This window comes from Molothrus aeneus, chromosome 28 (genome assembly GCF_037042795.1).
Source record: "Molothrus aeneus isolate 106 chromosome 28, BPBGC_Maene_1.0, whole genome shotgun sequence".
Lineage (NCBI taxonomy): Eukaryota > Metazoa > Chordata > Aves > Passeriformes > Icteridae > Molothrus > Molothrus aeneus.
In genome coordinates this window covers 3947547-3959677 of record NC_089673.1, presented here as the reverse complement: position 1 = coordinate 3959677, position 12131 = coordinate 3947547, and the positions used below count along the sequence as shown (strand labels likewise).

The following is a 12131-nucleotide window of genomic DNA, read 5'->3' as shown; positions in this document are numbered from 1 at the left end:
ATATTCTAGTCCGTTAACATTTGTATGAGCCAAACTGATTTGGACAGGCAGTTAGTTTAGTTATTTTCACTCCTGTTGGATGGGTGAGATTTCTTCCAAGTCTTGTTGAAACTTGCTCAGAATGGAACTGAACAAGAAGAGTGTTTGAAAAGGACCTCGGAAGGTTTGAAAATGATATCGAAGAGGTTTTGAAAATGACCTCTAAGAAGGTTTGAAAATGACCTCGAAGAGTTTGAAAATGACCTCGAAGAGGGTTTGAAAATGACCTCGGAGAGGGTTTGAAAATGACCTCGGAGAAGGTTTGGAAATGACCTCAGAGGGTTTGGAAGTGACCTCAGAGAGGTTTTAAAAACGAGCGCGGTTCGCTGAGGAGGGGCAGGGCTGTGCCGCGCTGGGTGGGACACACGGACACGGCGGGGCCCGCCCGGAGCCGCTCATGAATGAACTCCGGCAGAATTCTATTTTTTTATGAATGGGCGCTCCGCCGTGAATGAACAGCGCGGCCCTGCCATGCGATTGGCCCGCCAGGGTGGGAGCCACGCCCACTCCTCAATGGCTGACGGCCGAGGCGAGCGGTGATTGGCGGGCGTGCCCCGACTCGGAGCTTCATTCACAAATTCGATCAAACAAAGGAGTGGGCGAGCCGGGGCCGTGAGCGCGGCCAATGGGGGGGAACCGGCCCCGGGCCCACGGCGGCCTCGGAGCGGCCACGGGGCGGCTCCGCCGGGCGCTCCGCGTGGGCCGGGCCCGCCGGTGCTGAGCGACGGCTCCGGACCGGACCCGACCCGACCCGACCCGAGCGGGGCTCCTGTCCCGGGGCTCGTCCCGGCCGGGCTCGGTCCCGCCTCGCATCCGAAGTTTCGGTGACGCGGTCGCCGCCTCTCCCGGGTCGCGGTCCCGCCGCTGCTGCGGATCCCGGCCCGGTTCCCCGCCCCCGGTACCCCCCAGATGCCCCAGGAGGATGAAGGGGTACCTGGACCAGCAGGTGCCGTTCACCTTCCCGCAGGTGAGTGGCGGCTCCGCCGGGGGGGGCTCCGGGCCGGCCCCGCTCCGCCCGGGGCTCCGCTCTGAGCCGCTCCTCCCTCAGCAGCAGCCCCGGGGGGGGCTCCGGGCCGGCCCCGCTCCGCCCGGGGCTCCGCTCTGAGCCGCTCCTCCCTCAGCAGCAGCCCCCGGGCCCGGCGCTGCCCGCGGGCCGAGCCGTGCTGGGCGCTGCCAGGACTCCCGGGGAAGCGGCGCTGCCGCCGGAGCAGGACTCGGAAGGTGAGGGGGACCCGGGGGTGGCCGGGCAGGAACCGGGAGCGGGGTCAGATCCTGCTCCGCTCCGCGGCCGGAGCGTCCCGCAATCAGCAGCGGCTCCTCTCCCCGCAGAGCTCTTCCAGGACCTGCGGCAGCTCCAGGAGACCTGGCTGACTGAAGGTAGGCTCCTTCCCTTCTTCTTAAACTTCTGGAATGCTCTGCTCGGGGAGGTGGTGGAGTCACCATCCCTGGATGCGTTTAAAGCAAGCCTGGATGTGCCAGGGTTTGATTGAGGTGTCAGGGAATGGGTTGGACTCGATGGCCTTGAAGGTTTCTTCCAACTTTGTGATTCTGTGATTTCCCCCAGCTCTGCTGGGGAAACACATCTGGGGAAACGCTCTGCTGGGTGCCAGCCCTGGGTGTGTTTAACAAAGCCTGGATGTGGCTCTGGGTGCCAGGGTTTAGTGGAGAAGATGTTGGGGCTGGGTTGGAGACTCGATGATCTTGGAGGTCTCTTCCAACCTGGTCATTCTGTTCTGTTCTTTGTGCTCACACCATTCCCACGAGGTCATTTCCTCTGGAGGGCTCAGCAGTGACACCAGGACAAGAGGACACAGCCTCCAGCTGTGCCAGGGGGAGTTTAGGCTGGGCATGAGGAAAAAATCCTTCACAGAAAGAGAGAGTGGGCACTGGAATGTGCTGCCAGGGAGGTGGGCACTGCCCTGAGGTGTTTAAACAAGGCTGGGTTGGCTCTGGATGCCAGGGTTGAGTTGAGGTGTCAGGGAACAGGGAACTCGATGATCTTGAAGGTCTCTTCCAACCTTGTGATTCGTGATTCTCCCGGCTCTGCTCGGTTTTGAGTTGGTTTTGGGGTTTGTCCCGCTCCTGACTCCAAACAAAAGTGTTTTTTTCCAGACTTGCCAGCCCCTGGCTTGTGGAAATGAGGATTCTGAATGGCACCATTGTGCCGGGCATTTGCTCATGAATGGAGCTTGGCTGCTGGCCCGCTTCCCTGGGTACAATTTTCGCTCCAGGCTGTTTGTAACTGCTTCGATTTTATGCTAATTTGTCACTTAGATTTGTAGGTTGCCAGAACGTTGATATTTTCTTAAACTACAAAGTAGTCTTTTAATTTGGGAAACAAAATGCTTCTATTCTTTATTTTTTCCTTCTTTTTCTATTTTTTTTTATGTAATACTTTGTGGGGACCTTCCTGGAATTTACATACTTTTCAGTTTAGTGTCTTAATTGTTTTGAACTTCAAGGAAAACTTCGAATGCCAGGAAGTCACATTAATCCCAAGTGAAACTAGTTCTAAACGTGGTGATTTTGCTCTAATTCCAATACTAGAGACGATCCATTTTCTAGAAAATTCAAAACACATCCTCGAGTACAGTCTTTTGATAAAGACAGGAGTACTTATTGTATCTAGGTACTTAAAAATATTTAACAATAATGATGTAAAAATATGCATGGCATTTTGAGCAGGGTTACTGCCTGAGGTTTATTTTTGGCTGACTGAGATTTGGCTGACTGGGCTTCCATCCTTTATGTCCCTTAATTTTGACTGCATCACCTGTGTTTTAGAGCAGAGGGAGTGCAATCTGTTCTCCACTCTGCAATAACAAAAACTGTAACTTTTGTTAGCAGCAGCAGCAGCAGTGACAGACTTTATGAAATAACAACAAGCTGCTGCCAGCTCTCCCTTCCCTGCAGTAAAAGGGATGTAAAAGTAATTGTTAGAAGTTAGATAATATGGGTAAGGTTTCTCCCAGGACTCACATGTATTCATTAATCCCAAAGGGAGACTCTCCTTAGTCACTAAAATCATCCCAGCAGAAAGCTCAGATCTTTCCTGCAGAGATTTATTTCTGCCTTAGTGTTAATTATGCTGAATAAAGTGCCAAAACTGACTCCTCCCTGCCTCTTTTTCTCCCTCCCTCCCTCCCTCTCTCTCCTGACAGCTCAGGTTCCAGACAATGATGAGCAATTTGTGCCCGACTTCCATTCAGAAAACTGTAAGTACCATGGGAATGCCCTCACCTCTTGGGGGAAAGGCAAATCCAAATTCTGGTGCCTTTCCCCCCTGCTCCAGGCAGTTTCCCCCACATAAACTGAAATTAAACACTTTTACTTGCTGCTCTTGTGTCCCTCCTTTCTCAGAGCTTGGTCTCTGAGCCATAAATTTAGTTTCTTTCTCTTTTTGACCTAGAGCTGAGGAGAGGGATGGTCCCAGTTTCACTCTGAGTGGATCAGGGAGTCAGGTGTAATGTGAGATCCTGTTCCAGCTATTGGGGGCTGGAAAGAATTGGCTGCTCCCAACACATCCAACTTCTTGACAGTCCCATGGAGTTCAGGGCACTGAACTGTTGGCACAGCAAAGATCAGCAAAGGAATTGCAGGATTTCCTGCATTTGGAAATGCCTGACAATCGTGGCTCCCCACAAAGAAGAAAAGTGTCAGTTTGATCTTTCCTTTCTCTCCTGCAGTAGCTTTTCACAGTCCTCCTGCCAAGGTCAAGAAGGAGCCCCAGAGCCCCTCGGAGCTGCCCTGCAGCCACGAGCAGCCGCTCCAGCACAACAGCAAGCAGTGCCTTTATGCCAGGTATGGCTCCCACAGGGAGGGGCAGCAGCTGCTCTGAAATCCAGTGCTCTGAAACTTGTGTCTGGGTTTGGAAAGCCAGGTGTGTGCTAAGGAAGGCAGGAGCCTCCCCTGAAATGGAAAATGTAACCCCCCTCCCTCTGAATTGTTATAGTTTTGAAATTAAAAGGCTCTCAGGCAAAGATATGGGAGCAGGAATTACATTTCTTTATTAGGGAAGGAAATAAAAACGATATAAACAGTTCAGTAAAGCAAACCAACACTGCCAGAGTCAGAACCCAGCCTGACGCCCTGTGGGTCAGGGTGTGGGCAGCAGAACCATTGGAATTGTGGCTCAGCCCTCCTGCAGTGCCAGGGCTGGTTCTGCTGGAGCAGGGATCCTGGAGAAAGGTGCAGTCTCTGCCTCTGAAGATCCAGGGCAAGAGGCAGCTGCTGTTCCTCTGGGAAATCCAGTGCAAAGGCTGTTCTGCTGTCCCAGAATCCCAGATTGTACCCAGGTAGGAATGCTTGGCTCCTCCCCATGGGCGGAGCATCTCCCAATGGGATGATGGAATTGGATCAGCCATGCAGGGACCCTCACTGGCCATGAACAGGAGATAATTAATAATTAATGGCCCATTAACAGCAGAGATCTCCCTGGAGGGTGGATTGGTTTGTGGGAGAGATAAAGAAAACTGCCCAATGAACAGCAGAGGAGTGCCCCAGCTCTGAGAGATGGTGATAGAGCCCAGCCCCAGCCCCACCTTGCAGCCTGAGACAGAGATGTTCCAGGTGCTGCCACAAGTCCTTCCTGAGATCTGAGATGCTGCAATTTCTGTTTGGCTCTTCCAGTGCCTATGACCAGCCCAGACAGTGCCCCAGCCCTGGGGTCCTGATCCAGCCAGCACTGCAGCAGCTCCCCAGGCACGACAGGAGCTTCCCCTGCCCTGCAGGGCCCCCCAGCTCCACCTCCAGCTGTGGCTTCCTCAGGGAGAACAGGTGAGTCGCCTCAGAGCTGGGCAGGGGACACCACTGGCAAGGATTGTCCTCCTTGGTGGTGGCAGGAGGAAGGTGGAAGTGCTCTGTTTGCAGCCTCCCGTGGCACCCAGCTCTGCTGCCTGGGGCGTGAAATCCACACCCTTGACCCTGCCAGGTCCTGCAGTGATGGGCTGGGGGGCAGCTGCCCTTGGAAACGTCCTCCCCTGGGATGTCACCCTTCCTTGTGCCAGCCACCGTGAGCCCCTGCAGCTCCAGCAATGGGCTGAGGAGGCTTCTGCCCCTCATCAGCCCCGTGCCAGGGCTGAAACCAGGGGGGGCAGAAAACAAAAACCAGGGCTGAAACCAAGGGGCTCAAAAAAGCAAAAGCCAGAGCTGAAACCAGGGGGGCCCAGAAAACAAAACCCAGGGCTGAGACCAGAGTGTTCTTGTCACCATTAGGTTGGACGTGACAAACACACACATGATCAGAGCCCAAGAAGAAAAAAGTTTTTATTCTGCATGTTCTGCAGCTTATATACTTTTAATAGAGTGTGATTTTAAGTCATACATTACATTTTAAGACATTAATTACTAATTACATTAATTAATTACATATAATAACTTTTTATATTCATTGGTGTAAAGCAATTAGTGTCAATAGAATTGGCAAAAGTTTTACAGAAATTTAATAAGGTACATATACACATTTACTTATGCACATAGTGTAGCTTACAAAAATTTTCTATATAGATACAATAGGTGTATATATATAATATATAGGTATCTATATATTATATATATAATATATATAATATATATTATATATATTATATATATTATATATAAAATATATATAATATATATATTTTATATATATAACATATATAAAAATAGTTATTATATATATCTTTATAGATATATATCTAAAAAGGCATATTATTAATAATATAGATATATTATATTGTTATATTATTATAGTATAGATATATTATTATAGTATATATATTAGTAATATCAATATATATTTATGTCCTTTTATGTATCTTTTTTAATCTGTTTCCATGCTGACAGCCTTGTTTTCTTCCTTGCCATGGATCCACTCGAAAATCCTCAGTTGTTATTTTTTCTATTAACTCAGCTTTGCTTGCAGGCCAGCTCCCAAGCCCCTGCACAGATTCTCCACAGGGGAATCCCCCATTGCTTCTGGGGCTGCAGATTCTCAAGGAAGCAGCAGCCTCACACCTTCTCCCTTCTCAGCTCTGCCTTTCAGCCACCTCTGGAGCTGTGCCATCCCTTCCCGCCCTCCCAGGAGGACCCCAGTGCCTACCAGTGCCTCCAGTTCCCTCAGCAGGGCTTCAAGCAGGAGCAGCAGGACCCGCAGTGCGAGGCAGCAGAGCAGGCAGGCAGCAGGCAGCAGCTCCCAGCAGCTGTGCTGGTCAAGCAGGAGCAGGTGGATTACCTGTACGAGCCAGGTGAGGCAGAACTGACCCTTCCTGAGGGCATGGACTGGGAGCACTGCGGGGTGGGAGGGTGGGGATGGGTGCAGATGAGAGATCACTGGAGCCAGGTGGTGGAATTTGGGGTTCATTGCAAAGGGTCCACAGCTCAGAGCAGGCCTGAGAAAGGAGAGGGGGAAAGAGGATGAGAGGGTCAGAGGGTGGGAGTGAGGTTCCTGTTCCAATACAATAAATCTTCTTCTGTGTTGAATATTCTATTTTTCACTAACCAATCTAGTACAAGATACAAATCCTATAGCATTTACACACAGCCTATAAGAATCATTACATCACCATCCTGGGTTACATTTTAAACCCTAAAAACTCCTCTTTGAGCCCCTTCTGCCAAGCTGGCAGGGTCTGCTCTGACCCCTGGACCTGTCTGCAAGCAGAGGGTGTTGTTCCATCAAAAGGGGATCACCTTCAATCTGGCCACACCATTGTTTTCCAGCTGTTCAGTAACTGAGGGATCTCAAAGCTTGCTTTCATTTCAATCTCACCTATAGTTTCCATATTCTCAAAATCTTTTGCCAGGCAATCCTATTGATAAGGCTTTCCTGTTCCATCTTCCCCAACAATGGAGCAGCTCCTTGGGGAGCACCCAGCTGGGTGAGCTGCTGCTCCCCGAGCCCTGGAGCAGCACTGCCTCACTGGCAGCACTGTGTGCTCCCTGGGCAGCTGGCAGCTAAAACAGTTCTGATGTTCACTGCATCCAAAACAAGGCTGGGACACTCACCTTGCTCTGAGAAAGAATTTCTGGTACAGAGCTGAAAGCCTGAGCAAGGTAGGAGGTGATGCTAAATCCACTCAAAGCAGATAAAAGCATCCCCATCCCAAGGGAGTAAGGAGCCAATAAGGAGACACTCAAAGTTCATTGTTATCCCACTCACACTATCAGGAATGAAGAAAAGGCCGTTTCCAGTTTCACAGGAAAGTTTTGTTTTCAGGGGTATTTGTGAGCTTAGAAAGTAAGTGAGGTCAGTTTTGAAGAAATGATGCTGAAAACAGGAAACAGCAGCAGAGAGGAAGGAATCAAATATGTTGGGGCTTGTAAAGAAAATCTGTCCTGGGTCCTTGCAGCAGAAGCCCCTCTGAGCACAGAGGAAAGGGCTCTGGGTGGGCTCAGCTCAGTGCCAGGATGCTGCTGGGTGCTTCCCATGGAAACAAGGCTCAGAGAACAGAGATTTCAGGGGATGACGAGAGAAAAGGTTCAGTGATGCCCAAAACAGCTCTCTAGAGGCCAGCTCTCTCCTCCAGGTGATCCTCTTGTTTTTCCACAAGGGATAAATCTTATTTTTCTGGCAGATCTGTCCAAAGACTCACAACCCTGAGATCACAATACCCCCTCTCCAGAGGGAAGGATACTTCTGGTTTCCTGGTGTTTTAATGGACAGCTTGAATGGTTTCCTTTAGCAGAAATAAACAGAAAAATCAAAAGCTCCTATGAGGGAATCACTGTGGTGATATTGGTACTACAATTTCACTGGGTCTGTTCAGAAAATGTGCAAGCCCAGAGGATGGGAATGTGCTTTTTGTGAGAGTTTATGGCTGTAATAACACCCAGGCTGTCAGCTCAGAGTTCTCTTCCCTCAGCATCAGCAAAACATCTGCTGGCAGCCATGGCCAGACACAGGTGTGAGAGGGAAATGGAACAGAAACCTTTGCAGAGCTCCCAGTCACAGCTTCTGTTTCAGCTGTGCACTGTAAATAAATTTGATTCAGAAAACACAATTGCACAGTGCACAGCCAGCACTTTACACTACACACAGAACCAGGAAAAATCTTCCTGCTTGTTTTTAACAAAGGCTGATTTTTCTCTTACATTTTCTAAACTGATTGTGAGAATGCCCCCTCATCATGTGAAGAAGCCAGGGAGGCTTGAGACATCTGAAATGTCATTTGTGAGACTCTGTAAGAACATTCAGATGCTGCTGCTCTCCATTGACATCACCACAGTACCCCTGGGAAAGTGTAATGCCTTCTTAAAGCAGCAGCAAAGTGTGTAATCATCTTAAACTGAGAGGAGAGAGAGGTTCAAATTTATTTTGAACGTTGATTTATGCATGATTTTGTGTAAAAGCGATGTGGAGGTGATGGGCTGGATATTCTGGCTCCTCTGAAGGGTGGTGCCACCAAATCTTTCTGCTCTAATTCGTGATGGGAAGGACAATGCACATGAGGCTGCAGTTACCAGTCTGACACTCACCCTTCAGGAGGGCTCCAAGAGGACCTTGCTCAGACAGCTGCACTCCCCTGTCCACCTGTGCTTTTTGAACAAATTGTTAATTTGTCAATTGTTTTGTAGACGCTCCTGACTGCCCTTCCATGTACCTGAACGCTGAGAGTTACCCAAGCCACTCGTGTACAGAAGATCCATCAGGTGAGAGATGCAGGCTCTGGCTTTTCTCCCTGCAGCTCCTCCCCTGCCTGGCTGTGACTGCTGCTGTTGCTTTCTCTTCCAGGCTGCAGCTATGACAAGCAGATGAGGTCCTTTGCTGATGATGTCTGCGTTGTCCCAGAGAAATTTGAAGGTTGGAGAAGGAAAGGCTTGGGGTTTTGGTGTAAGATAGGGTTACCCATCACCTCAGCCAGCCCCTTGGCCAGTACCTACACAGTTCATTACCCTGCTTCTTGCAGGCGTGTTTGTACCCAGCTTTTTTGGTATTTTGCTCATTTTTTTGAGCGTTCTTAGCAGCAGCCAGGCCTTCTAGCATAAGCAGCTTCATTGTGACTTATATCAGAGCTGCTCTTAGAAGAGTTGCTTGTGAATTTGCCACTGTTGCATGTGAACTGAAATATTCCAGGTAAACATTTTGAAACTGCGAAATGTGCTGCTTTTTTTTTTGCTTTTTTTCTTCTTTTTTTTCCCAGTTGTTTTAGCACTGCACTCCTTAGAGATGTCATGTTTGTCCTTGTCAGCAGGAGACATCAAGCAGGAAGGTGGAGGGTACAGGGAAGGCCCCCCCTACCAGAGACGGGGCTCGCTGCAGCTCTGGCAGTTCCTCGTGGCTCTCTTGGACAACCCCACCAATTCCCACTTCATTGCCTGGACTGGCAGAGGAATGGAGTTCAAGCTCATTGAGCCAGAGGAGGTGAAACCATTGGGGCTCTCTACAGGCTCAGGGGAATCACTCTTTGTTTCTGGGGCTGTAAATTCTCAAGTGGCTTTCCCTCTGCCCTGGCAGTGGCACTTGCCAGACCTTGCAGCAAGTCAAGGTTTTTAGAAGAGGTCAAAACACTTGAGTGGCACAAATATCAGGTTTAAGAAAGGCTGCTTTTGTGTGAGTTCAAAACCCCAGCTATGCAGCGTGTCAAATTACCCACAGCCTTCATTTCCCTGGATATTCACTCTCGAGCTTGCAGTGACCTGTGCTGCCTTGTCATGCTCCATACTTGAGGCTGACATTGAGGTTTGGACTTTTGAGCCCTACTGATTGCAGAAGTTTTCATAATATATGTCCTAGTCTATCTTTATTTCAAAATTACTTCCACTGAAGTGCAATTTCAAATGCTGCCATGTTCCAAAAAAATCCAGTGCTGCTTGACAGTGTCTGGGAGAAGTGTCCATAATACCTGTCCATCTCTTTTTCCAGTTAGAGCTGCATTTAGCATTGGATTAATGCAGTGCTAAATTTGCTACAAATCAAAATTTGTGGGCACTTTCAGTGCAGATGAGTTGACATTGGCTTACAACAGACTTCTGAGTCTCATGGATAAAGCTGAAAATTGTGTAGGAGTAGAAAGGCACAGGTCCCTTCCAGTGTGCTCCCTCATGCTTGGTCTCCTGATAAACATGGAACCTTGAAAATTAAGTGTAACATAGGAAAAAGCAGCCCTAGAAGAGGGCTCCTGGAGGAAAAGATCTCCTGGAGGGAGGATTGGTTGTGGAAGAGATAAAGAAAACTGCCCACTGAACAGCAGAGACCTGCCCCACCTCTAACAGCTGGTGATAGAATAAATCTATTTATTTCGATTTGATAAATCTTTCAGCTAAACCCTGCAAGCTGAGGCAGCTGTGCTCACAGGCATTGCCTCCTTGGTGCTGTTTGCAGGTGGCCAGGCTCTGGGGGATCCAGAAGAACCGTCCAGCCATGAACTACGACAAGCTGAGCCGGTCCCTGCGCTACTACTACGAGAAAGGCATCATGCAGAAGGTCAGTTGGAAAAGCAGGAAAAAACTCTTTGTACTTTGTGTGATGCTTCTCTTGCTTGAGACAAGAAGCCCTAGACAGAATGTCCTTGAACCAGCTGTGGGAAATAGGAAAGGTAGGATTTTTAGAGAGCTGGGCAAGGAGGCCTTGGAAAGAACAGAAAACTCAGAGCTAGCTGCAGCTGCAAAGTCAGAAAATAGAAAAAGTTGCTATGGTATAAGCAAGCAAGGACATGAAACAATAGCCTGAGTTTTAGGCTTGGCTGAGGTTGACCTTAAGACTGCAGGAAAATATGATTAGCAAGATAGTAGAAGGTTTTATGATTAATAATGGTATATTGTGGATTGTTAATAGAGAGCAGGCCAGGCACTGTGTGAAGCAGGTGTACATGTGCTTTTAGTGATTGGCTAGGATTGTCTGTGAGCTTTAGCAATATGCTCTTGGCTAGAAATGTTTTCAAATGCTCTCTAACAAAGAAATCCTTGGCTGCTGCAGGCAGGATGTGAGCTTTGCCATCCTCCTGCAGTCTCAGCCATGTACTAAGGCTGATGGTGCAATAAAGCTCCAGGAATGTTCTCCAGCAGTCCCTCCTGATTGTGAAAACAAGCTCCAAACACACATCCAGGCATCCCAGCCTTGCTCTCCTTTCTTTGCTGTAGCTCAGTGGAGAAGCTGTGAAGGAGCTTGAATGTAGGCAAAGCATGAGAAATAAAACAAAGGGGGAATTAGGGTTTCTTTCTTTTTTTTTTGGTATATATCTGCAGTCAGGAGAGTTGGAATTTATGCAGCTTCAAGGGGGTACAATCGGTCCTTCCTCTGGTGAGGAAAAGGCTGCCTGGAACTTGGTCCTGTGTGGTAGGGATGGTGTGTGGCACACCCAGGGCCCTGGGGAGATAATTGGGAGTGTGATGGTCTGGGAGCAGGGACTGCTGTTCAGGGGCTGCTGCTGCTGCTGCCTGGACAGAGAGTGGCAGCTGGCAGGTCCCAGGAGTGCCATATTCTCTCCAGGTCTTACGAGCTCTCAGAGAAATACATCACACCTGAGATAGCCCAGCTACCTCAGATGACATAAAATCAGCATGATGGCTTCTGAGGTAGTGTTAGAAACAGAAAAGTTTTAATAACAGGCAAAATAACAAAACTCTTTACAGAGAAAACCCAAGCTAAGGGCAAGAGGCTCTTGCTCCTGGTAAAAAATACCCACAAAAGCAATTAGATCCTTTGTTCTCTTCTTTCTCTAGTGAATTGCTTAGGCAGGACCTTTTGGCCTCTGTCCAATCCTTAGGTCTGAGGTGAAGTCCCCAAGGTCCTATTTGGGGACAAAGACACCTATGAGGTGTCTTCTTACCAAATTGAGGAGAGAAACTTGTGGATTTTCCTTTTTAAGGGGACAAAGGATAATTTGGTCACTCCATCAACAGGGGACACAATTCCTACACAGGAGCTGCTCCAGGGGAGGTCAGAGCAGCACGAGGACAGCAGGGAAACCTCCCCCAAACTCCTATGGCTGCTTGAATGCCATGAGCCTGAGCTTGCTGGCTTTCTCAGGTGCATTGTGCAGGGACAGGAGAAAAGGGAGTGGGACAGGGACAAAGCAGGTGAAAGATAAATTCAGGTAAAAGATAATTGCTGCCTTCTGACTTCCCTTGCTCCAAGGAGAAACGTACAGCTCTGACACACCTCAGGGCAG

The 12131-nt window shown here is 49.0% G+C and overlaps 1 protein-coding gene across 5 annotated transcripts in view; it reads left to right on the top strand.

Moving 5' to 3' along the window:
- Positions 1–686: 686 nt before the first annotated feature.
- The window catches only part of ETV4 (ETS variant transcription factor 4), a 16167-nt gene continuing 4722 nt past the window's right edge, over positions 687–12131 (top strand). For 2 of the 5 annotated variants that reach the window (XM_066567091.1, XM_066567088.1), the window contains exons 1-11: positions 687–1006; positions 1164–1260; positions 1369–1416; positions 3201–3254; positions 3726–3840; positions 4669–4815; positions 6052–6266; positions 8596–8670; positions 8753–8821; positions 9210–9382; positions 10343–10444. In XM_066567091.1, coding sequence (XP_066423188.1) covers positions 962–1006; positions 1164–1260; positions 1369–1416; positions 3201–3254; positions 3726–3840; positions 4669–4815; positions 6052–6266; positions 8596–8670; positions 8753–8821; positions 9210–9382; positions 10343–10444 — 1140 coding nt within the window. In that variant the 5' untranslated portion in view covers positions 687–961. The remainder of the gene's footprint in view (positions 1007–1163; positions 1261–1368; positions 1417–3200; positions 3255–3725; positions 3841–4668; positions 4816–6051; positions 6267–8595; positions 8671–8752; positions 8822–9209; positions 9383–10342; positions 10445–12131) is intronic. The other 3 variants (XM_066567092.1, XM_066567090.1, XM_066567089.1) reach the window with 3 other exon arrangements.